This window comes from Sus scrofa, chromosome 8, assembly GCF_054392235.1.
Source record: "Sus scrofa isolate SSC_HxYL_T2T_F1_AM1 chromosome 8, Sscrofa_HxYL_maternal_Yorkshire_Landrace_v2.0, whole genome shotgun sequence".
Classification (NCBI taxonomy): Eukaryota; Metazoa; Chordata; class Mammalia; order Artiodactyla; family Suidae; genus Sus; species Sus scrofa.
In genome coordinates this window covers 38385867-38411678 of record NC_139390.1, presented here as the reverse complement: position 1 = coordinate 38411678, position 25812 = coordinate 38385867, and the positions used below count along the sequence as shown (strand labels likewise).

The 25812-nt window shown below is 40.9% G+C and overlaps 1 protein-coding gene across 32 annotated transcripts in view; it reads left to right on the top strand.

Annotated features, from left to right (window-relative positions):
* Positions 1-25812, top strand: part of FRYL (FRY like transcription coactivator) — a 351368-nt gene that overhangs the window by 265059 nt on the left and 60497 nt on the right. For 15 of the 32 annotated variants that reach the window (XR_014812413.1, XM_084971995.1, XM_084971990.1 and 12 more), the window contains 17 exons: positions 940-1100; positions 1628-1738; positions 3136-3290; positions 4146-4245; positions 5311-5479; positions 6631-6890; positions 7816-7956; positions 11392-11560; positions 14108-14192; positions 14998-15110; positions 16188-16338; positions 17286-17389; positions 19280-19465; positions 21231-21435; positions 22643-22764; positions 23615-23805; positions 25406-25500. Coding sequence is in view for 25 of the 32 variants with exons in the window: in XM_084971995.1 (XP_084828121.1) it covers positions 940-1100; positions 1628-1738; positions 3136-3290; positions 4146-4245; positions 5311-5479; positions 6631-6890; positions 7816-7956; positions 11392-11560; positions 14108-14192; positions 14998-15110; positions 16188-16338; positions 17286-17389; positions 19280-19465; positions 21231-21435; positions 22643-22764; positions 23615-23805; positions 25406-25500 (2518 nt within the window). In the remaining 7 variants the exon portion in view is untranslated. Of the gene's footprint in view, positions 1-939; positions 1101-1627; positions 1739-3135; positions 3291-4145; positions 4246-5310; positions 5480-6630; positions 6891-7815; positions 7957-11391; positions 11561-14107; positions 14193-14997; positions 15111-16187; positions 16339-17285; positions 17390-19279; positions 19731-20495; positions 21436-22642; positions 22765-23614; positions 23806-25405; positions 25501-25812 lie in introns of those variants that run through there. The other 17 variants (XR_014812412.1, XM_084971998.1, XM_084972000.1 and 14 more) reach the window with 6 other exon arrangements.

Below are 25812 nucleotides of genomic sequence, written 5' to 3'. Positions count from 1 at the left end.
ACAGCTCCGATTAGACCCCTAGCCTGGGAACCTCCATATGCTGTGGGTGCAGCCCTAAAAAGACAAAAGACAAAAAAAAAAAAAGTATATTCAAATAGTTGACTATTGAAGTCATAGCAGGTACATTAGTTTCAACTGCCAGGACCCTGTTTTGAACTTGAGGGGCAAATGATGCTATGTAGAGGGAAAGAACATTTTTTCTCTAGATTCTCTAAGCTGAAGTTCAGTGGTCTAAAGATATAATTTACCCCATTATTCAACACTTGTCAACAACTTACACATTGGTTCTTTATGATACTGAGTTTCTTCAGCAAGGACTGATGCAGAGAACTTGTAGAATAGATTTTTTTTTTTTAATGGGAAGAATCCTTGGAGATCATCTAAACCAGCAGCAAAGGCAGCAGAATGGGTTTGGACTCTGGGCTGCACACTTCACTGCAAATAGATCAGCACCCCTGTTGTCTGTTGTGTATTTCAAGATTCCGTGTAATGATTCTTACATAGCTGAACATATATAGTCCAAAACCCTCTCGTGGTTACCAGTGAACCACAATCTACAAGTAGGTTGTGTTAATGTTGTGGCCAAGATAACCATGCAGCCAGCAACCCCCCAGGGAGAAGCAGGTCCTGACTCCCAGCTCTATGCCAGCCTCCAGGCAGCACTGTAAGTGCCATAAAATTCTGCTTGCCAATTTGCCATATTTCACAGAGCACTGCACTATGTGCTGACATATAGTCTGCAACTTCATTCCTGTGATTTGCATATATGTAAATAATGTCTGTTACTGTAGAGGTTAGGGCTAGGTTAAGATGAAAACTTTTGCTTTCTTTTTTCTTTTTTTTTTTAAACAATGTTACATATTCAATACCAAGTAAGTGACATGCCTCCTAAGGAAAAAGGAAATGGAAATAATTTTGCCACCTATTTTTACTTTACAGTGCACCAGAGAAGAAGTATTTTTCCTCAACAAAGCCTTCGTCACAGTCTGTTTATGCTGTTCAGTCACTGGGCTGGTCCTTTTAGCATCATGTTTACGCCTTTGGACAGATACAGTGATAGAAATATGCAAATTAACAGACATCAGTACTGTGCTCTAAAGGTATTTACTTAGAAATCTGATTTCTTTTTTCTTATGTTAAATTTTGTTTTTTGTCTCTCAGTGCCTGGAATTATAAAAAAGATTGGGATTTCTTCAGACGCATTAAGACATGTACTTGCCTGCTGTATACAAACATATTATAAGTTTTTTTGAAAATATAAAATGCAATGCAAAAAGGTTCCAGAATCTATCAAAATTGGAAGCCATGTGGTTAAAGAACTAAGGATTCCATCCCCCAATCCTATTTTTCTACTTAAGTACTTTCTCTTGGTCTTTTTTTTTTTTTTTTCCTTCTCTTCCAATACTGTTCAGACTCCATGCTTATTCTGATATCATGATATTTATTTCTTACTCCTAGTAAATTTCTTAGTTTCAAAAATTACTATTATGCCTTTCTTTGTAAAGAAAAAAATTAAAGATATTGTGGCTACCTACGCATGAGTAAAATATCCTGCCTCTTCTCGTTAAGCAACCATCATTTAACCTCTTAAATGTTTTAAATGTAATTCTAATATTATTGTTTGAAGGCTATGTCTGCTGTACTATGTTGTGGCCCTGTTGCAGATAATGTAGGACTTTCATCAGATGGCTATTTGTACAAATGGCTGGATAACATTTTGGACTCTCTGGACAAAAAGGTAATTACAAAAATTCCCTTTAAAAATTTACAATAAATTGCCATTGCATTATTTGAAGTTACTGCATGGCCCATTGAAAATGTCTTTTTAAAATAAGATAGGCGGAGTTCCCGTCGTGGCACAGTGGTTAACGAATCCGACTAGGAACCATGAGGTTTCGGGTTCGGTCCCTGCCCTTACTCAGTGGGTTAACGATCCGGCGTTGCCGTGAGCTGTGGTGTAGGTTGCAGACGCGGCTCGGATCCTGCGTTGCTGTGGCTCTGGCGTAGGCCGGTGGCTACAGCTCCGATTCAACCCCTAGCCTGGGAACCTCCATATGCCGCGGGAGCGGCCCAAGAAATAGCAACAACAACAACAACAACAACAAAAAAAGACAAAAAAAGACAAAAAGACAAAAAAAAAAAAAAAGAATTATAAAATAAGATAGGCTAGAATTATAGGCAACAAACATAGTGTGTAAAATTAAATAGGGTAGGAGTTCCTGTCGTGGCTCAGTGGAAACAAATCTGACTAGTATCCATGAAGACACAGGTTCAATCCCTGGCCTCACTCGGTGCATTAAGAATCCAGTATTGCCATGAGCTGTGGTGTAGGTTGCAGATGTGACTCAGATCTGGCATTGCTGTGACTGTGGTATAGGCGGGCAGCTGCAGCTTCGATTGGACCCCTAGCCTGGGAACCTCCATATGCCATGGGTGTGCCCTAAAAAGACAAGATTAATTAATTAAACAGGATACAACAACCTAAGACATTTCTAATTCCTATTTGGTCCTCATTTGAATAATTTAATTTCCCTTTTATATTATAGGATTAATACAGTGTGTGTGTATATCTCACAGTAGGGTTCTAAGTCAATACAAGAATATTAGTGTGTAATACCCTGAGCTCCAAGGAAGAAATATGTTGTTTGCTATGTTTAATTTTTTGACCACGCTCCAGTTAATCATGCTTTCTTGCCCTCCTTACTCTCATATTCTATGCACACAGATTTCACTATTTAAAATAGGCCTACTTTTTTTCCCCTGCAGAATAAATTTTCTGTTGGGTTATCAAAAATAAGCATAAAGCTTGATAAAAATAACTGGAGAGGTTAATAACTCACTTTGCTGAGAGCACTTAATCACTGTTCATATTCATCAGCCACCTCCAGGGCTCGGCTGGAGGAGAGAATTCTACTGCTCTTACATAAAAAGCAGGAGGCCACGTATAATTTTTCCGTGTCATTTTTTCTGCTGGCCGAATAACATAAGAAAGGGTTGAACAAAAGGAGACTTGAGTTTTGTGACGAAATACACTATTGTATGAACTGTATTATTTTAATAAAAAGGTAGAGGAGTAGACAATTAAATAAGATCTCACTCTTCTCTGTCCTGGGCAATTTCGTGACCTTTATGTAGGTTCATCAGTTGGGCTGTGAAGCAGTCACGTTACTGCTGGAGCTGAACCCGGATCAGAGCAACCTGATGTACTGGGCCGTGGATCGCTGTTACACCGGTTCCAAGAGAGTGGCAGCTGGCTGCTTTAAAGCCATAGCTAATGTATTCCAGAACAGGTACTCTCGATGTGACATGCTTTCGTATTTTATTTAGCTTCTCAAAATCATAACCAGAAGTTCCCATCGTGGCTCAGCGGAATCAAATCTGACTAGCATCCATGAGGATTCAGGTTTTATCCCTGACCTCGCTCAGTGGCTTAAGGATCTGGTGTTGCCGTGAACTGTGGTGTAGGTCACAGACGTGGCTCAGATCCTGCATTGCTGTAGCTGGGGCATAGGCTGGCAGCTGTAGCTCCGATTGGACCCCTAGCCTTGGAACCTCCATATACTGTCGGTTCAGCCCTAAAATCAAAAGTAAAAGTAAATTTAAAAATAGGAAATGTGGAGTTCCCGTCGTGGCGCTATGGTTAACGAATCCGACTAGGAACCATGAGGTTGCGAGTTCGGTCCCTGCCCTTGCTCAGTGGGTTAACGATCCGGCGTTGCCGTGAGCTGTGGTGTAGGTTGCAGACGCGGCTCGGATCCCGCGTTGCTGTGGCTCTGCGTAGGCTGGTGGCTACAGCTCCGATTCGACCCCTAGCCTGGGAACCTCCATATGCCGAGGGAGCAGCCCAAGAAATAGCAACAACAACAACAAAAGACAAAAAAAAAAAATAGGAAATGTTTCCTTTTGAACTCAAAAATAGTGGGAAACCAGTATTTTCTTTCCTTAAGCTCTGAAAACATTTAACCAAATGAGGATAATGATCACCAGGCATCTGTTGTACCTTTTGCCTTAAAAAAAAAAATAAAATAAAAGCAGTCATAGGCTCAGCAGCTACCTGCCTGCAGCCATGCCCTTTGTATCGTGTTTATTAACTGGTGTGAAAACCTCTAATCATCCTTTACCTGACATGTAAAATTTGTCCCTAGGGATTATCAGTGTGACACAGTGATGCTTCTCAATCTGATACTGTTTAAAGCCGCTGATTCTTCTCGAAGTATCTATGAAGTTGCTATGCAGCTTTTACAGGTTTGTAAGCAAATGTAAATTGAAATCTTTTTTTACTCAGGATGTAATAGAGCACACAACTTATTCTTGCTTTGAAAGTAAGCTAATATTCAGCTTTTTTTCCATTAGTCGGGTATGGTATGCATTCCTGATTATCATTAGAAATAGATGACTAAGATAATATGAGTCATTTAAGTCTATAAATAATGCAAACTGTTCTGAAGTACATTGTTGGGGGGTTATGTATAATATCCCCCCAAACACTCACCTGTGTATGTGCCTCTGTGTGTGTGCATATTTCTAAAAGAGGTTCAGGCCTCTGTGTGCCTTTAACTATTATTTTGTTCAGCGGATAAGAATTATGTGAGTTCAAAAAAAATTTTTTTTGAGAATCAAGTGAAAAGTCTTTAGCTCTTTTATGATTACCTTTTCTACTTTTTCTTTAGACTGAGAAAGATAACCTAAAAAGTTAACTTACTGCGCATGGATGTACAATTATATCCATTGATGGTGGGATGTGGGTGTTTACTCTTAACCAAAGGTTATGAATGGGATTCAAGTAGATGCTGATTTTCCCAAAGGGTTTGAAGTGGTACTGAGGCTGGTAGGGACCATCTTAGGAATTATACCCTAATGTTTTTATGAATTAAAAAGAAAGTTGAATGGTGTAGCTTTTTATATGGTATAATGTCAAAAGAATTTTTAGCTTATATTCCATCTGTAATCCGTGATTAACCAAGATAGGTTTGAAGAATTGTTTTCATGTGTACATGTTTTTATATAGTTATATAGATTTGAACTGGAAAAATGGTAAATCTTCGGGTAATTGTATATTAAAATTCAATGAAAATTGAAATTATTTTCAAACTGTGCTACTAACCCATGTCACTGGCATTCAACACAAGAAATGTAAATAGATCTTTTTCAAACAAATCTTAGAAATTAGCGTCTGAAAACCTTTACAATATATATAACTGCATAACTTTTAAACTGTAATATTTCTTGCGAGAAGATTGTACGTTTTTAGTTATAGCTGAAATTTAGAGGCCACGCAAAATTTTAAGTTGATGGCTTACATTCCTGTAGATCCTGGAACCGAAGATGTTTCGCTACGCTCACAAACTGGAGGTTCAGAGAACAGACGGAGCACTCAGCCAGCTGTCTCCTCTGCCGCATCTGTATTCCGTCTCATATTATCAGTTGTCGGAGGAATTGGCAAGGGCATATCCTGAGCTAACTCTCGCCATATTCTCAGGTAGGATCATTGAACTGGTTAGTAGTTTTTCTTTAGCAACCATTTCTCAAAAACTACTTTTAGGAAATTTTATTTTATTTTTTTGTATTTTATTTTATTTATTTTTGCTTTTTAGGGCTGCACCCGTGGCATATGGAGGTTACCAGGCTAGGGGCTGAATCGGAGCTGCAGCTGCCGGCCTACCCCACAGCCACAGCAACGCAGGATCTGAACCGCATCTCTGACCTACACCACAACTCATGGCAACACCAAATCCTTAACCCACTGAATGAGGCCAGGGACCGAACCCACATCCTCATGGATACTAGTTGGATTCATTTCCGCTGAGCCACGACAGGAATTCCAAGAAATTTTAACTATCTGAAATTTGAGTTTGAATTGAGACAAAACATGTCTTTATAGAATTTCTGTTGTTGTTGTTGTTGTCTTTTTAGGGCCGAACCCGAGGCATATGGAGGTTCCCAGGCTAGGGATCCAAACGGAGCTGTAGCTGCCAGCCTACACCACAGCCACAACAATGCAGGATCCGAGCCGCATCTTCAACTTACACCACAACTCACAGCAATGCCGGATCCTTAACCCACTGAGCAAGGCCAGGGATCAAACCCACAACCTCATGGTTCCTAGTCGAATTTGCTAACCACCGAGCCACGACGGGAACTCCTAGAATTTTTTTTTCTTCTCATGTAAATGCTTAATCCTGACCTACCATGATACTGCAATTTCTTTTTTTTTTTTTTTTTTTTTTGTCTTTTTGCTATTTCTTGGGCCGCTCCCGCGGCATATGGAGGTTCCCAGGCTAGGGGTCGAATCGGAGCTGTAGCTACTGGCCTATGCCAGAGCCACAGCAACGTGGGATCCGAGCCACGTCTGCAACCTACACCACAGCTCACGGCAACGCCGGATCGTTAATCCACTGAGCAAGGGCAGGGACCGAACCCGCAACCTCATGGTTCCTAGTCGGATTCGTTAACCACCGCGCCACGACGGGAACTCCTGCAATTTCTTATTAAATCTTTACAAGTGTAAGGAGTAAGATCTGGTGGCTGTTTTTTAAGAATTAAAAAGGCTTTACAATTTAAATTCATTACCAATCAAAGGAAACCAAAGTTATATCAGCTATTGCCTCTTTGACTTGGTTATAATTTCAGAGATAAGCCAGAGAATTCAGACAGCACATCCTGCTGGGAGGCAAGTTATGCTGCACTATCTGTTACCGTGGATGAACAACATCGAGTTGGTGGACTTAAAACCTTTGCCCACAGCAAGGCGACATGAGGAAGATGAAGATGATTCCTTAAAAGACCGAGAACTTATGGTGACTAGCAGGCGCTGGTTACGAGGAGAAGGCTGGGGATCCCCGCAAGCCACGGCCATGGTGTTGAATAATCTGATGTACATGACAGCAAAGGTAAAAGGGATTTTGTGTTAGCAGTTGCTGCCCAGAATTAACGAGTTAGGAGGAAGAAACAGGTTAGAAATAGATGAAGAAATTAGATAATTGTGGCCCAGTGGAAACGAATCCAACTGGTAACCATGAGGTTACAGGTTTGATCCCTGGCCTCGCTCAGTGGGTTAAGGATCTGGCATTGCCGTGAGCTGTGGTGTAGGTTGAAGACGAGGCTCAGATCCTATGTTGCTGTGACTGTGGTGTAAGCCAGCAGCTACAGCTCTGATTCAACCCCTAGCCTGGGAACCTCCAAATGCTACGGGTGTAGCCCTAGAAAAGACAAAGAGAAAAAAACGGGGGGGGGGGGAAGAAGTTAGATAATCCTGTGATAACCAAACAAGCATGAATTATAAAAAAGTTCCTTTCTTTAAAAAAAAACTTCTCATTAGATATAAAATATCTCTCTGAGGAGCAGCTAAAATCATAGGTGATTAATGATATTTGCATTCAGATTTTTTGAAAGACATGATTCTTCCTCTAAAGATTAAAGCTATCTATAAAAACATGATTTCCTAGGAGTTCCCATCATGGCACAGTGGTTAACGAATCCGACTAGGAACCATGAGGTTGTGGGTTCAATCCCTGGCCTCACTCAGTGGGTTAAGGATCTGGCGGTGCCATGAGCTGTGGTGTAGGTCGCAGACACAGCTCGGATCCTGAGTTGCTGTGGCTGTGGTGCAGGCCGGCAGCTCCAGCTCCGATTCGACCCCTAACCTGGGAACCTCTGTATGCCACGAGAGCAGCCCAAGAAATGGCAAAAAAAAAAGGACAAAAAAAACCCAAAAACAAAACAAAAAACATGATTTTCTAGTATTTCTTGAGGTGGCAAGTTTGGTAGTGAATAGACAGTCATTACTGAAGTGTGTGCTGTGTTTCCTGCATCCAGTATGGTGATGAGCTGGCATGGTCAGAGGTGGAGAATGTGTGGACCACACTTGCAGACGGCTGGCCGAAAAACCTGAAAATAATTCTGCACTTTCTGATCAGCATTTGCGGAGTGAATAGTGAACCAAGCCTTTTGCCTTACGTATGTGTTTGAGTTCCTTTACTCCTCTTTTTTTAAATATATATTTATCCAGTGTCTTATGATATCAGAGTCTGGGCAGCAGTGGACCAGCAGAGGCAAAGCAAGGACCAGGAAAACAGTCAGGAAATAGCAAAGGGTGTATTCACCGATTCATTTAACAAATTCCATCTGGCTTTACTACAAGCCAGGTGCTCTTCTAGGTTCTGAGCCTTATAATCTGATGGCTGTTGCAGACTTTTTTGAACCTGTACCTAATTTATTTCCTGAATACATCAGTAAGGTGAGAAAGTACAGTCATGATAAGAGCCACAGAGGAAAATTGCAGAGTTGTCCCGAGAGTGGGTAACCATGGAACCACCACTGTCTGGGCAGATTAGAGATGACACTGAGAGAACGCCATCTAGAAGTAGAGACCACAAAACTTAGGGTTTTAATAATTGTCCCTATTAGGAGCTGGCGCTGGGATGTTAGAGCAGGAAGGGAAGTGAGAGTTAAGTGCCTGTGGAATTATGCCCTAAAGCTTCTGGAAGCAGGGAAAGGCATGCTAGGAGATAAACAGTGAAGAATAGAGTAGTCTTTGCCTTCTAGGGGGGGAAGCAGTACTTAAATCTGCTCAAGTTAAGAGAACAATATGAAACTATCAAACATGAATATTAAACTGAATATATATATACATACATGTAAACACACACATTGTATACGTGTAGATAGAATTCTCACTCACATGGTAGCATCTCCTTAAAGTATATTCCACAGAAGACTAGCTCTACAGAATATGGCTGCAAGCTCTTTCAGCAGATCTTACTTTTTAAAATTTTTTTATTTATGCATTTTTAAATTTTTATTATAGTTGATTTATAATGTTCTGTCAATTTCTGCTGTACAGCAAAGGGACCCAGATAAATATATATACATATATACACGTTCTTTTCCTCACATTATCCTCCATCATGTTCCATCACAAGTGATTAGATACAGTTCCCTGTGCTATACAGCAGGATCTCATTGCTTATCCACTCCAAATGCAGTAGTTTGCATCTACTGTTTCATTTTTAATTTTATTGAAGTATAGCTGATTTACAATGTTGTCTTAATTTCTATTGTACAGCAACGGGATTCAGCTATACAAATATATTTTCTTTTCCATTGTGGTTTATCATAGGATATGCATGTAGTTCCCTGTGCCAACAGTAGGACCTTGTTTGTCCATCCTAGATATACTAGTTTGCATCCTAGATTTACTAGTTTGCATATACTTGAACCAGCATATAGCTTTGCTTTACCCAGCATTTCCCCAGCTAACTTGATTCCTGAAAGCATTGTTCTGAAGGCATGTCACAGAATTACTTTTCATGGAGAGGCCTTCAGAGGAAGGTGAGTGTATGGCACAAATCAGCAGGACCCCACAATACCTCTCTGACCACGTCCTGATAGTCTCCCTCAGCCCCACCCCACCCCCAGCCACACTGACCCCTGCCCTCACACCAAGCATCCCACCTACGGGTCTTGGCGCTTACTCTCCTCTCTCCCCTGACAGCCACGTGGCTCATTCCTGTACCTCCTTCTCGTGTTTCCTTGGATGTCAGTCCTCATTGACACCTTTGCTGGTCATCTTGTCTAAAATTGTAAATGCCCCACCCACACTCTTCTTTTCCTTTCCTTCTTTTCATTGATTTTCCTAGCACTTGTCATCAAACTTATTATATCTGTTAGCTTTTTGCCTCAGTCAGTCCACTCCTAAAGAGCAGTAATTTTCGTTTGGTTCATTGCCGTCTTGCTGGAGCCTGGGCTCATGCCTGACACATAGAAAGTCCCCTTAATTGGTTGAATGAGTAAATTTCCTGGTGACCTAGCAAGTTGAGGATCCAGCATTGTCACTACTGTGGCTTGGGTTCAGGCCCTGGCCTGGGAACTTCTGCATGCCATGAATGCAACCCCCCAAAAATGTTTAAGAGCTATTCTTAATGACAACAATAAAAATAGTAACTTCTTAGTTATCATTTCTTCTTAAATATCATTGTTATAGGCCAGGCATGGTACAAGCACTTCGTACGTGTTATTTGATTTCCAGAAGAAATCTGTGAGTCTGGTAACATTGCTGCAGTTTTATAGATGAAGAAAATAAGGCAGAGGGAAGAGGGATTTCCTCAAAGTCACACAGCCGTTTAGCTCTGTCTTTATAATAGAGCTGGAATTCCAACCCAACCCGTTTGGTAAAAAGTTAGTGGAAGCTTCTTCTTGGGCAGGCAGTGTAGCTAAGGGTGGGCGTGGGGCTTGAAGACTTGACACGATTAGGGCAAAGGTGCAGAGGCAGAAATGCACTGAACTGGTCAGAAGGGATTGAACTTGAGAACAGAGAATTAGCAAATACAGTGGGTTGGGTAGATGAAGAGCTGACTGTGGAAAGTCGGTTAGCATCAGGTAAGGGCAATCAGGTTTTTATGATATGATAAAGCATGTTTTAAGATTTGGCAAGGGGCCATCTAAGGCAGAGCTTCTCATACATCTGCGTGCACATGAGTCATCTGGGGATCTTGTTCTGGTTCCGATTCTAGAGTTAGGAGCAGGGCCTGAGATTCTGTATTTCTAGAAGTTTCCAGATGATGAAGCCTATTCTACAAGGACCACATTCTGAGTAATGAGGATTGAAGTAGGGAGGGGAAAAAAAAGAGACTGTTTACTAATCAACCTATTTCAATAATACACATTACTAAAACAGACTTTTAAAGAGTATATGCTGAAATTTTTTTTTCACTTCATTAACTCATGCTGGGTGCTAGGTGTTTTTAAGCGCTTTATAGATTTTAATTTATTTCATTCCAACGACTGTACGAAGGAGGTGCTGTTGTCCCCAATTGCAGAAGAGAGAACAGAGGGGAATGTCCCAGGTCACATAGCTAGTAAAAGTGCCATCCACACCCCCATCCAGACTGTCATTCGAGTTGTAGCTTAGTTCTAGACCCTTGCTCTTCACCACCGCTTGATATTGCTGGTTGAATCCAGAGAATGGCAACGGCAGAAGAAAAGATAAAATCCTGTGCTTCAAGGCTGACTGAATAACAATATGAGGAAACTCTTAGGATGGTTTTAATTGAAAGCTTTCCTATTGAAAAAAGAAACTGATGTATAGGAAAGGCACATTAGCTTTTCCGAAGGAAAAAAAAAAAAAGCAACACATAAAGGAAGCAGCTAACTTTATGGACACCATGAAACAATACAGTCAGGTCATCCCATCAAGATGTTGAGGATTGGAGGGCGGGCAGAGCAGTGTTTATAAGGCTGATCCATGTCTGATTGCTGATTGATGTCTCTTTGCATTGAGATTGTGCTTATTCTTCTACCACTTAAAGTTGAACGAACTCTGATAAAATCTGTCTCAAGTCGGTGAGATAAAACTTGTGCTTTTTCTCTTCCAAACGATTTCTTCTGTGACAGGTGAAGAAAGTTATTGTCTATTTAGGTAGAGACAAAACAATGCAGTTGCTGGAAGAACTGGTGAGTGAACTTCAGCTGACGGACCCTGTCAGTTCGGGCGTCACCCACATGGATAATCCCCCCTACTACCGCATCACTTCCAGTTACAAAATCCCTTCCGTCACCTCAGGTGAGAACTTGGTTCACACTGTTTGCTTTGTTTCTGGTTTTTTTTTTTTTCTTTTTTTTCTTTCTTTCTTTTTTCTTTCCCCCCTGCTTTTTATGGCCGCACCCTCAGCCTATGGAGGTTCCCAGGCTAGGGGTTGAATCGGAGCCATGGCTGCTGGTCTACACCACAGCCACAGCAACGCCAGATCCGAGCCACATCTGTGACGTACACCACAGCTCAGGGCAATGCCAGATCCTTAACCCACTGAGCAAGGCCAGGGATCGAACCAGCAACCTCATGGTTCCTCGTCGGATTTGTTTCTGCTGTGCTACAAGGGGAACTCCCCACACTGTTTAATTTTGATCAAGAGAGAAAGTTTTCCATGATTGTTCATTTTAGCAAGTGTTTGCTTGAAAAGTCATCATAAAGAAAATAAGCAAATGTGAGTCAAGCATCTAACTTGACAAAACTTTATAAATCCTCATATGAGTAAAACTTGGTAAATCCTCAAATGTAAGTGTTCATGATATGATAGAGGAAAACATATTTGCATACTTGTTCTGAACCAGAATATACATTTATATATCCCTAGACAACAAATGCTTTTATAAAACGAGTATAAGTAGGATGTAAATATAGAAAATGCTCACTATTGAAATTACCATGTAATTTCATATTATAATTATGTGGGTATCTATTATACAAAATATCCATTGATGTAAATGTATATACTTTTATGTATATACATATAATTATTGCAGTATTTTGAGTTGAAGAAAGTGCATCCCTTAAGGAATCATTTCCATTGAAAATTGATATGATATCTGAGCTGTTAAAGATTAAATTTCTGTGAATGTTTTTGTCATTCAGTTTATATTAAATGTTTTGGTGATGTTAATACCATTGTTTTATAATTAGAAATCTTTTATGCTATATCTTTTTTATGGTTTTTAAAATTGAAGTATGAGAGTGTTTTTTTAATTAGATTTTTTTTTAGTAGTGTCCCATTCGTCTTTCATGGTTGAACTACCCTTCTCCCAGTAAAAGTTCTTTTTTCTTTTGTTGCTGTTTGTTTTGATTTGTCTTGTTTTTTGTTTTTTTGTTTTTGTTTTTTGTTTTTGCTTTTTAGGGCCACACTCATGGCATATGAAAGTTCCCAGGCTGGAGGTCAAATCAGAGCTACAGCTGCCGATCTATACCACAGCCACAGCCACAGCCACACAGGATCCAAGCTGCATCTGCAGCCTCCACCACAGCTCACCATAACACCGGATCCTTAACCCACTGAGTGAGGCCAGGGATCAAATCCGCATCCTCATGGACACCATTCGGGTTCATTACCACTGAGCCACAACAGGAACTCCTGATTTGTCTTAATTATAGCTTTCCTCAAAAACCTACCAACTCTAGACCTATCTTTTCATAAACAGTGAAACATTGAAAATTATAATTGGTAAACCAATTATAATGGAAAAAATTAAAATCATTTTAAAAGAAAAGTTGATTGGATATTCTGTAGGTATATATGGAACTTACTGATTTTGTCCTCTGTTGCATGATGATTTCATTGATCTAAGTGTCTATAGGTCTTTTCTCTTGTACTGATTAGATTCCTGAGAGAAAACTCTTGCAGTCATCTCCCTAGAGTAGAGGATATAGGGGTATGGATGTGTGTCCAATTACATATAATCCATAGATACACACACACACACATTCCTCAAGCCTTTGGTGGCTCATTGGGGTAAGAAGGTTGCAAGGGGGTCTGATCTCAAATTTCAGTATGTCTGTATGTTTTTTCTTAGTCCTCATATTCTCAATAAAGTACTGCCTCTTTCACCTGTATATGGTGTGCCCTAGTACAGAAACCTTCTGACCTACTGTCCTCAGAAAAGACTTCTGGAAGAGAGGGAAGACAGCCACTTACAAGAGGCGTGGGGGTAGGTCTTGGGGACCAGCTACTTCTGAAATAGATTTTCAACCAATCCTGACATTTTTAGCACCTCCTTCAATCCCTACTTCCTGGAAGAACTTGAGGCCGCTAATTCCTGAGCCTTTTGGAGGTTCAGCCATATAGATATAGAAGCTTCTTGGTTTCTTCCCCTAAGAGCTCTGGATTCAGGCATCTTAGCACTTGATTACTTCTTGTCCATTTATTTTCCAACATCCATCATTTGTTGCTGTATCCTTCCTTCATGGCCCTTCAGAGTACATTTCTTTTTAAAAATCATCTTCTCTGGGAGTTTCCACTGTGGTGCAGTGAGTTAAGGATCCAGCATTGTCACTGTAGCTGCTCAGGTCTCTGCAGAGGCATGGGTTCAATCTCCAGCCTGGCACAGTGGGTGAAGGATCCCGCATTGCTGCAGCTGTGGCATAGGCCAGCAGCTGCAGCTTGGATTCAATTCCTGGCCTATGATCTTCCATATGCTGCAGGTATGGCTATTTAAAGGAAAAAAAAAAATCACCTTCTCATTTTCAAGGAGTTTTGACATTTACAATTTGAAATCTTTTGTTCTTATTGAGTTATCTCAGGCTTTAAATTCACCAATTTGATTTTATTTCTGATTATAGGAACTACTTCTAGTAGCAATACAATGGTGGCTCCCATGGATGGCAATTCCGATAATAAGCCCATAAAAGAGAATATTGAAGAGAGGTAAGTACTTCTCTGCTCTCCCTTAGCCTTTCAGTTTCTCAGATATTGATTGTCATCAGAATAAATGATCATTTCCACATTTGAATATATATGTCATTGTGTTGAAATTCTAGCAAAATATATTTCCATGTTAGAAACTGTCAGAATTTCCGTCGTGGCTCAGCAGAAACAAATCTGACTAGCATCCATGAGGATGCAGGTTCAATCCCTGGCCTCACTCAGTGAGTGGGTCAAGGATCCACTATTGCCGTGAGCTGTGGTGTAGGTTGCAGATGCAGCTCAGATCCCACGTTGCTATGGCTGTGGTGTGGGCCAGCAGCTATCGCTCCGATTCGACCCCTAGCCTGGGAACCTCCATATACTGTGGGTGCGGCCCTAAAAAGACAAAAAAAAGAAAAGAAAAAAAAGGAAAAAAGAAAAAAAAAGAAATCGTCCCCATTAACTACTTAAGATCAAAGATGCTGGCATGCTTGATTTTTTAAAATGTAGCAATGATGAGTATGATCGCTCGCTTTTTGTGCTCCTGCATGTTTTAAACTTTCCAAAGTGGATATTTACTCTGCCTTTTTTATATGAAATAGATTTCACCAGCATGTTATTAGCACACCAATTTAAGAAAACTCATCCCATAGAAATACTTGCCCTCAAAGCTTAAGGTTTTGAATTGGGTGGTAGAAATTCATATATATCATAGTAAACTTGAGTGTTTTGTGTACTGTTCTTTTTTAAACATAGAAAATGCACCATAAAGTGCAAATACTCTTTTGCCATGAACTGTGACTAACTTCAACGATCATTCCCCTAGCTATGTGCATCTAGACATCTACAGTGGACTAAACAGTCATTTAAATCGTCAACATCACAGACTAGAATCTCGATACAGTAGCAGCTCTGGAGGATCTTATGAAGAAGAAAAAAGTAATACATTCCAAATGTTTCTTTTTTATACCTACCATGGCCAGGTGTATTAATGTTAATAAATATATTCTTCCAGTTAATTGTTTTTAAGACGAGTATTGAACTGCCACTAGTGGTGTTCCAACATAATGTGAAATGTCTTAATGTTAAGAAGCAATGAAAGTGGGGGAAATATGTTTTCAAAGCACAGGTTCTCTGTAAATAAATCAAAAGGCATATAAGAATTCGTTGTCAAGGAGTTCCCTGGTGGCTCAGTGGGTTAAGGATCTGGCATTGTCACTGCCATGGCACAGATTCAATCCCTGGCCCGGGAACGTCCACTTACTGTGGGTAAGGCCAAAAAAATGAATTAGTTCTCGAGAAGAATCATAGAACAGACAGTGGCAACAGGTTGCTTTTTCGAGTAGGTATGATCTTTCACCACGGATTCATGCTTTACTAAAATGTCTCCCTTGCAGTTGCAAAATGAATAATCTGAGTCTCACTGTAACACTGTGGTGGGGTGGAATAAGAACACAAACAAGCCTTCAGACTGGGAAGGGACCCTGAAGATGATCTGGTCCAATCTCCTCATTTTGCATGTGATGGAACTGAGGTCCAGAGAGGTTAAGTGACTTACCCACGTCACACAGAACTCACATGTCCTGATGGGCTTTTTTACTGCACCCTGCAGCCCCACTGCGGTAGAGCAGATTTCCTTTGAAGATGGGTTTGTATCGGCCCTGTTTCAGGAAATTTAGAACTGAGTAACTGACCAGAAGGCCCTTGTTACAAGGCAGCTTTACCTACAATGTGGTCTCATAGCTTGGACATCAGTGATGGGCTCACGACCAAGTGCTCGTGGAGTTTTGTTTTGATATAAAGAATGGAACCTGACTGGATAGCTCTCTTCTCGCTCTGATTTGCTTACTCTGATAATATTCTAGTACCCAGGTCTTCCTCGCAAACGTATGTCAACATAGTGGGAAATCCTTTGTATCACTTGCCAATGCTATACATAGTTGGTGTCTTACTAGAGTTTGCTTATATTGGCAGAACGTAGATGGTGTAGACAATGAGATCATTTTATTTTGATAGGTGATTCAATGCCACTTTATTCTAATTGGCGCCTGAAAGTGATGGAGCATAATCAAGGAGAGCCACTACCCTTCCCACCAGCTGGAGGCTGCTGGTCACCACTGGTGGATTACTTGCCCGAAACGTCATCACCTGGATTACCTCTTCACAGGTGGACCCCAGCGTCATTCCTATTTCATATGAGCCAAATCTGCTTAACACTTTCGGCTTTCTTTACGCTATCTGACAACGCAGAGTACGAGCAACCTTCTTGCTTTCAACTTCGATCAGTGTGTTTAGATTTTAAGAGATCTAAAAACTCAAAATTCTGTTTACCCTTAACATTATGGAATCTATTTCTGCTGCTGCTGCTTTTCTGGGTGTCTGGCATAGTTACTTGACCTTTCTGGGACCCAGTTACTACATCTGAACAAAATACTATGTTCTGGGCGTAGGCACTAGTAGTTGGAATTAAGCTGACTTCCGCCTAGCAAAAAAATCCCCATCGCACCGTTAACTGTGTTCTTTCAAAATTTATTAATGTACCAAACGTGAATCGAACACCTACTATGTGGCAAGCAGTGTGCTAGGTATTAGGGCTGAAGATGAAGAAAATATGGCCCTTGATTTTGAGGTGCCCTTAGCAGATACGTTTTTTTCTAGAACTATCACTTAACAAGGTTTCTTCTGCTGTACTTCTCTTTCTTCTTTTTTTTTCTTGAGAACGTTGTATTTTTCTGTAAAATACAATATTAAAATCTTCAAGTCATTTGCACAAGACTTCCTCTGGGTTTCCTCTAGTGAAAGATTAATAATGCTGGAGTTCCCGTCGTGGCGCAGTGGTTAACGAATCCGACTAGGAACCATGAGGTTGTGGGTTCGGTCCCTGCCCTTGCTCAGTGGGTTAAGGATCTGGCATTGCCGTGAGCTGTGGTGTAGGTTGCAGACATGCCTCGGATCCCGTGTTGCTGTGGCTCTGGCGTAGGCCGGTGGCTGCAGCTCCGATTCAACCCCTAGCCTGGGAACCTCCATATACCATGGGAGCGGCCCAAGAAATAGCAAAAAGACAAAAAATAATAATAATAATAAAAATAAAAATAATGCTCTTGTTTGTCACAGGTGTAACATAGCCGTGATCCTTTTGACGGATCTGATCATTGATCATAGTGTGAAGGTGGAATGGGGAAGCTACCTCCATCTTCTGCTTCATGCCATTTTTATAGGTAATAAATATGGGGGTCTTATTCCTTCATTTTTTATTTTTGGGATAATTGCAAGGCAGTGTGGTTTGTTCATTTGGTTTGAACCGGTTGCATTTCTTTACTTATTTTTTGTTGGGGTAGAGTGGAGTCACAGTGTTAGTTTCAAGTGTATAAATAGTGCTTCAAAATTTTTATAGATCCTACTCCATTCGTATTTATTGCCAAATATTGGCTGTATTGCCTGTGGTGTACAGTATATCCTTTAAGTTATTTATTTTATGCAGGGTGGTTTGTAGCTCTTAGTTCCCAACCCCTATCTTGCCCCTCCTCCCTTCCTTCTCCCCACTGGAAACCACTAGGTTGTTTTCCATCTCTGTGAGTTGGCTTCTGTTCTGCTGTATTCACTAGTTTGTTTTGTTTTTTAGATTTCACACATAAGTGATAACATAGAGTATTTGTCTTTTTTTTGTCTGGCTTACTTCACTAAGCATAATTCCCTCCAGGTCCACCATGTTGTTGCACATGGCCTTATTTCATTCTTTTTTATGGCTGTGTAGTATTCCTGTGTGTATGTGTATGCACCACATTTTATTTATCCACTCATCTATTGATGGACACTTAGGTTGCTTCTATTTCTTCGCTGTTGTAAATAATGCTGCTGTGAACATTGGGGTACATGTATCTTTTCTAGTATTTTTGTTTTCTTTGGATGTATAGCCAGGAGTGGAATTGCTGGATCACATAATAGATCTATTTTTCATTTTTTGAGGAACTTCCATATTGTTTTCCACAGTGGGAAAGACAATGCAATTTCAAGGAAGTTTCAATATGTTTCTTTGCCTATTTTTTATATGTTATTTCCATGACACTTTTTACTGTGATTCTTACAGTCCAGAGGGGAGTTATTCCTAGCTTCTCTTTAACTACAAACAAGTCTATTATGCCCATTCCTATTCCTATCATATGGTCTGTCATATTGTACACAAAAACACACTTACCCTCCAGTAGGAAAAATGCTATAACAAGAGTAAATTTAATTTACCTCTGGGACTGGAAACTTTCAGAGTAAATGGATAATTGAAAAGGGGTCAGTTTCCCAAAAGATTTAGATTGGGGACAGTCTGATTATCACATCTAAAACTCTGTTGTGCCCTTTGAAACAAACACATGGAATCCATTATATTGCCAACACTTTCCACGCTTGTAGGATTGCTTTCCTGAAGCAAGTGACTTCAGGAAATGGCTACCTTCTCTTAAATTTTCCTGATATAGTAGTTCCCGTTATAGCGCAGCAGAAGCAAATCTGACTAGTATCCGTGAGGACACAGGTTCAATCCCTGACCTCTCTCCGTGGGTTAAGGATCTGGCATTGCCATGAGCTGTGGTGTAGGTCTCAGATGTGGCTCAGATCTGGCATTGCTGAGGCTGTGGTGTAGGCTGGCATCTGTAGCTCTGATTCGACCCCTAGCCTGGGAACCTCCATATGCCACAGATGTGGCCCTAAAAAGAAAAAAAAAAAAATTCCTGATATGTACTGTGTATATATTGTTTCATTCCTTCAGTAAGGAAGCATCTACTGACTTTCTGTTATATTCTAGGCAGAAAAAAAATAGGCTTGCCTTAAAAAGTTCCATCTTGTGTTATGTAACAGAGTAACAGTTTCTCAGCGATGACTACATTTTAGACATAAAATGCATGAGAAACTTGTCTTGATTCCCCCCAGTCCAATGGGACCACAGGCTGTCGCAAAAGGGGACACAAACTCGAGGCCGATAAAAAAACTTGATGCCGTGTGTCATGCTCCCCAACGTGTTTTCCGTAATTTCTGCTTCTCTTTTTAACATATGCGATGGTAGCAAGAACACGCATTCTTTCTCTTTACTGATGCTGATTTTCTGCTCTTCTTTTTAGGGTTTGACCACTGCCACCCTGAGGTGTATGAACATTGCAAACGCCTGCTTCTGCACTTACTCATAGTGATGGGATCCAACAGTAACATCCGAACTGTTGCTTCTGTCCTTCTCAGGAACAAGGAGTTTAATGAGCCCAGGGTGCTTACAGTCAAACAAATTGCACACTTAGATTATACTTTCACAGGTATTTGCTTTAAAAGTACCGTTTGCAAGTGGAATCGTACTTCCTTCATGTCCTGCATTAGAGAAAGTCAACTACAGTTGAAACATTAGGGAACATTATTTTAAATGTAGTTTAATTTTTGTTGTTGTTTTTTGTTTGGTTTTTTTTGTCTTTTTGCCTTTTCTAGGGCCGTTCCCGTGGCATATGGAGGTTCCCAGGCTAGGGGTCTAATGGGAGCTGTAGCTGCCGGCCTACACAACAGCCACAGCAACGCGGGATCCGAGCTGCGTCTGCGACCTACACCACAGCTCACGGCAACACCAGATCCTTAACCCACGGAGCAAGGCCAGGGATCGAACCCGCAACCTCATGGTTCCTAGTTGGATTTGTTAACCACTGCGCCACGGCGGGAACTCCTAAATGTAGTTTTATTATTCTAAGCACCATGGACTTTGATTTACTACCCATAAAAGAAGGCATTAAATTTGGAGAATTTGAATCTCTATTGCTTCTAGAGATCTTCGTCATAAAAATGTTAAACTCTCAACGTGTCAGTTTAAGGTACAATGAAAGAGTGGCTCAATTTGGTGAGCACTGGTAGTGAAAAAGCTGGCGAACTTGTCTTAGATTCCTTCTGCTGTCAAGATCTGAAAAATTGACAAAGGAAGACATTTAAAATTTTGTATCGACTCAGTTATACTGATGGCATTTCAAATGTTATACATCTTAAAGTCTAGTGAGTTACAAATTATATGTTTTGAAGTAGTGAGTCCAAATTAATGAATTTAATGTAAAATTTATTTCACTGTGGATGTGAATTTTTTTACTTTTCAAGTTATATTTTCTTTTTCCCTAAATAGCCCTAACTTAGGTATTTCATTCATCAGTATCATCAATTTATAATAGATGATCTAGAAAATAATTGTTTTTAAAAACTGAAATAGGGGTTCCTGTCGTGGCTCAGTGGAAACAAACCCTACTAGTATCCATGAGGACTCAGGTCCAACCCCTGGCCTCGCTCAGTGGGTCAAGGATCTGGCATTGCCGTGAGCTGTGGTATACGTCGCAGACACGCTCGGATCTGACATTGCTGTGGCGTAGGCTGGCAGCTGTAGCTGTGATTCAACCCCTAGCATGGGAACCTCCATATGCCGTGGGTGCGGCCCTAAAAATAGCACCCCCCCCCCACACACAAAACAAGATGAATGGAATAAAGTTTGCTGCCTTTTTTATGTTAAAGCATTTCTGTCCTATTCCATTGTTTGTATTTGTCATTTATTTTTAGGGGTCTCTTTTGCCATTTTATAAGTATGGGCATTAGGAATAACCTTTAGCATTATTTAATAATTAGCATAACATAAATGTTAACAAATAGACTTTAAAATTGTAAGTAAAATGAAGCAGAAAGGATAAAAATCCTTTCCCTAAGAAATTAAAAATCAGGTCACATTATAGAAATGGGAATGACCTAGGATGTTAGAGAAATATGCCCAAATATCAGGAAACTTCCAGTTTCAACTCGGTTCAGCAGATGGCAGCACAGGACTGCAAATCTAAGTAATTTGAGTTTTAATAAGAGGCTCTGAAAACAGGGGTTGCTCAAAAACTCCCTTGATAAAGTTTGGTGCTTGTGAGGCTCCAGCAGAGGGCGCGCGCGCGCTCACAGATCTGCATCAGCACCTCCAGATTCCCTCATGTGTCACATGGGATCTGTTAAGGGACCTTTAAATATTGCGGGAGCTTGTTTTCTGTCATCGGGGCATTCACAGACTTGGGTCTCTCCCAGCAGGTGTTAGTGATTTTATACCTGATTACCAGCCCTCCCCCATGACCGACTCAGGGCTCAGCTCAAGTTCTACCTCCTCTAGTATCAGCTTAGGAAATAACAGCGCTGCCATTTCGCATCTGCACACCACCATCCTCAACGAGGTCGACCTCTCAGTAGAGCAGGATGGAAAAGTCAAAACCCTCATGGAATTCATTACCTCAAGGTAACCTTGGCGGCTCTCACTGTTCTCGCAACATGTCTGTGTTAAGGCATCGTTTCATTTGTCAGCTACGGCGAACCTTGTTTTTCCCCCACGTGTCCTGGACTTGGAATAGACAGTTTGTATCGTGCAGTAGTTAGAAAACTTGATGCAACCGGAGACTTTCTTCGTTTGCTCACAATGGTACCTGAGGAGAGCCTCAGTCATGTCTGGATACTAAGTGCCAAAGAGAATACAGTATTATATGAAAATATTATAGTCTGCTGTCATAAGCTATGTTACCCATCAGTTATCAAATATTTCTGGTCTACTCTTTGCAAAGCACTCTTAGTAAGGATGAAACATAGATGGGGAGAAAGAGGCCGGTATTTTCCCAATAAGAGCAAAATCTCCAAAGGGTGATAATACAAGTGTCCTTGGAAATGGTGAGTAATCCAATCTGAATGTGATGCTAAGGGAAGAGTTTCTAGATGAGAAAGCTTGGGAGAATTCAAACTGGGGGGCCCTAACCTGGCCCCCGGTTATAGATCTTTCAAGGTTATAGATCTTTCAAGAAAGGAGATGTTATCAAAAATCTTTGAGCTGGATGGAGAGGGTGGGGGTCCAGTTAAGTAAATATGTTCAGAAAACAATCATTCTCATAGCAAAGTAGATAATAAGTTAGAAACGTTAGGGACTAGAGGCAGTGTGACCATATTTTTTTCAGGATACTTTGGGCCTGTGGTAATGAGCTTAACTCTCTTTAACCAAGGTGGTGGCCTTGAGAACACAAAGATCTTTTAAAGAAAGAATCCGCAGGATGTTATTCTGGCCTAAACTTTTCCTGTAGTTTCAGCTTATAAATTCTTTTCTTTGCATGACAGTCTAAATACAGTCTAGCCTCCACAAATTACAATGTCTCGACCCATAATACATAAGCAGTAACCAGTACTCTTCTCACCTGGTCACATCTGTCATCTTTTCCTGCTACCTCTGTGACAGTTTGACTGTGGTGATGGAAGACTTTGAAATTATGGGTAACGTGTATCTTCCTCTGCTTGCTCTAGCTCATTGCACGTCCAGGTACATAATAATCGTAGACTGTGTGACATGCTGTTTGATTTATTCAACTGCTGTCCTTTCTAATTGCAAAAGCATGTGTTAGGTGAGTATGAGTAAAACTTGAATATCTGTTAAAAACCAAGGGAATTAATCTGTTCTCTGTTTTCAGAAAAAGAGGGCCTCTTTGGAACCATGAGGATGTTTCTGCCAAGAATCCTAGCATAAAGAGTGCTGAGCAGTTAACTACATTTTTGAAACATGTGGTTTCTGTTTTTAAGCAGTCAAGCTCAGGTATCTTTTAATAAACATTTCTGATGATACTTACTTTCAGGGAGATATTTTAATGTGATGTCAAAACTTCTTTCTGATAATGTTTAGCCAAAAGTTGACAGCTGACATGTCTAAGTTCAAAAGTTTTGGACAGGTTTGTTTTTTGAACTTATTAGGGACAGATGTGGTTGAAGCACAATTAAGTTACTACTTAAAAAGGAGAATACTGGAGTTCCTGCTGTGGCTCAGCAGATTAGGAACCCAGCCTCCTATCTGTGAGGATGCAGGTTCGATCCCTGGCCTCACTTAGTGGGTTAAGGATCCGGCTGTGATGTAGGTCACAGATGCAACTTGGATCTGACATTGCTGTGGCTGTGGTGTAGGCCGGCAGCTACAGCTCTGATTAGACCCCTAGCCTGGGAACCTCCATATGCCACGGGTGCAGCCCTAAAAAGACAAAAAAATAAATAAATAAAATGCAAATGGAATTTAATGGCAAGGAAAAAGCATTTAATAACTTATAAAATGTTAATGCCTGCCCCGTGTGCTGGATACTGTACTGATTGACACTGGGTTTAAAAGAGCTATCGGGAATTCTCACTGTGGCACAGTGGGTTAATGATCCATCTTGTCTCTGTAGCTATGCTGGTTCGATCCCCAGCCTGCTGCAATGGGTTAAGGATCTCGCTTTGCTGCAGCTGCGGCATAGGTCACAGATGTGGCTCCGTTTCCGTTCCTGGCCTGGGAACGTCTATATGCCATGGGCGCAGCCATAAGAGGAAAAATAAAATAAAATGGTCAACAGTCTCTGATCCTAACCCCTGTATTCTGCAAAACAAGAAGCACTTACTGGTTTCCTTTGTTTTCTCAGAAGGAATTCATTTGGAACGTCATCTTAGCGAGGTTGCCCTGCAGACGGCACTTTCTTGTTCCTCTCGACACTATGCTGGGAGATCCTTTCAGATTTTCAGGGCCCTAAAGCAGCCTCTTTCTGCAACTACACTTTCTGATGTTCTCTCCAGGCTTGTAGAAACTGTAGGGGACCCAGGAGAAGATGCACAGGTAGGTCATGAAATTCTTTGAGCAGTTCCTTGTTGTTGAGGACTGAGGGCCCAATATAAATCACAGCAGGCAGAGCAAGATAGTGGTCGTATAGAATTATTAGTGTCAGGTGCTAACATGCGGACAAAGAATTAAATTACAACATTGTGTGATGAATATGTAATATTACTAATTGAATTCGATCGTGCCTATCAGAAACAGCCTATGAGAAACAGCTTTCTACACACGCCCCTAGATATTATCTAGAGGACATTAAAGTTAGATGTAAAACGGAGTGTTTGAATTTCATTTCTAAAGAGAAACTAGGGGAAATACTGCAGAAGAGAACTTAGGTAGGTCTGTACAGACGCCTGATTTTTTTTAACACTGTTTTAGACGCTGAGGATACAATCGTGAACAAGACAAAGTTCCTTGCATTGTAGAGCTCATATTTCATTGGGGGAAACAAGCCTTGAATCCACCCATAATGTAGAGGACTCTTTTACTTAGTGATGAATGCTGTGAAAATAGGTAGGATTACAGTGATGGGGGAAGGGGGTTGTCTTATATATGATCATCGGAGAAGATGAGTTTGGAACCCATTTAAATAAAGTGAGCCCTGTGATAACCTAGGAAAGCGGCTAGAGGGACATAGCACTAACACGTGCAAAGGCCCTGAGGCAGAAGCTTTTTAGAGGAACATCAAGCAAACCTATGTGGCTAGAGTATACTGGATGGGAACATGTAGAAACAAGAGATTGATGATGTTGGCAGGTTCTCATCATGTGAAGTCTGAGAGGTTCTGGTGAGAGGTGAGGTGGGATTTTAGTCTGAACTGATGGGACACCACCCATAGGTTTAAAAAAGAGGGTGATGATATGATTTGCTTTTTTAAAAACTCACCCTAGGAGTTCCCATCGTGGCTCAGCGGAAACGCATCTGACTAGCATCCATGAGGATGCAGGTTCAATCCCTGGCCTTGCTCAGTGGGTTAAGGATCCAGCATTGCCACGAGCTGTGAAATAGGTTGCAGACGTGGCTCGGATCCTGCACTGCTATGACTGTGGTGTGGGCTGGCAGTTACAGCTCCAATTCAGCCCCTAGCGTGGGAACCTCTATATGGCACAGTTGCGGCCCTAAAAAAAAAAAATTAAAAATAAAATTTAAAAAAAACCTCACCCTGCAGGCTAAGTGGAGTCCTTAGGAAAGTAATAGAGGTCTGTTAAGAGGTCATTTGTAGGAGTCCAGGCCAAAATGGTGATGATTTAGATCAGGAAAAACTATGGAGGCAGAAAAAAGAAGCCAGAGTAAGGGTATATTTTCAAAGTATTCTTTTCAAGACCTGCCAATGGATTCAATTCAGATGTGAGTGTAAGGAAAAGGGCTGGCTCCTAGATTTCTGGTTTAAGCAATTTTGAGTGAATTGTGTTGCGGTCGTAATCAATTTGTACCATTAGTTTGATGCATTTTCATCAATCAGCAAGATCATGTTGCTCAAGAGTTTCATTATTTTGTAATATTAATGTGGAGTTTGTCCTCTGTTAAAATCTCATCAGGAAGTGCATTGCAGTTTCTTCTTTCCAGAACCTAATTAATTAAAATCTGCCCTTTTTTCCCCTAGGGATTTGTGATTGAGCTGCTTCTCACGTTGGAATCTGCAATAGATACTTTGGCTGAAACCATGAAGCATTATGATCTTCTTTCTGCCCTTTCTCAGTAAGACTTTAAAACCGGGCAACCAGTAGATATGTATATAGAGTCTAAATAGCTAAATATGTATAACATTAGGAGTTCCCTTCGTGGCGCAGCGGTTAACGAATCCAACTGGGAACCATGAGGTTTCGAGTTCGATCCCTGGCCTTGCTCCGTGGGTTAAGGATCCGGTGTTGCCATGAACTGTGGTGTAGGTTGCAGACACGGCTCGGATCTGGTGTTGCTGTGGCTGTGGTGTAGGCTGGCAGTGGTAGCTCTGATTTGCCCCCTAGCCTGGGAAACTCCATATGCCATGGGTGCGGCCCTAGAAAAAGA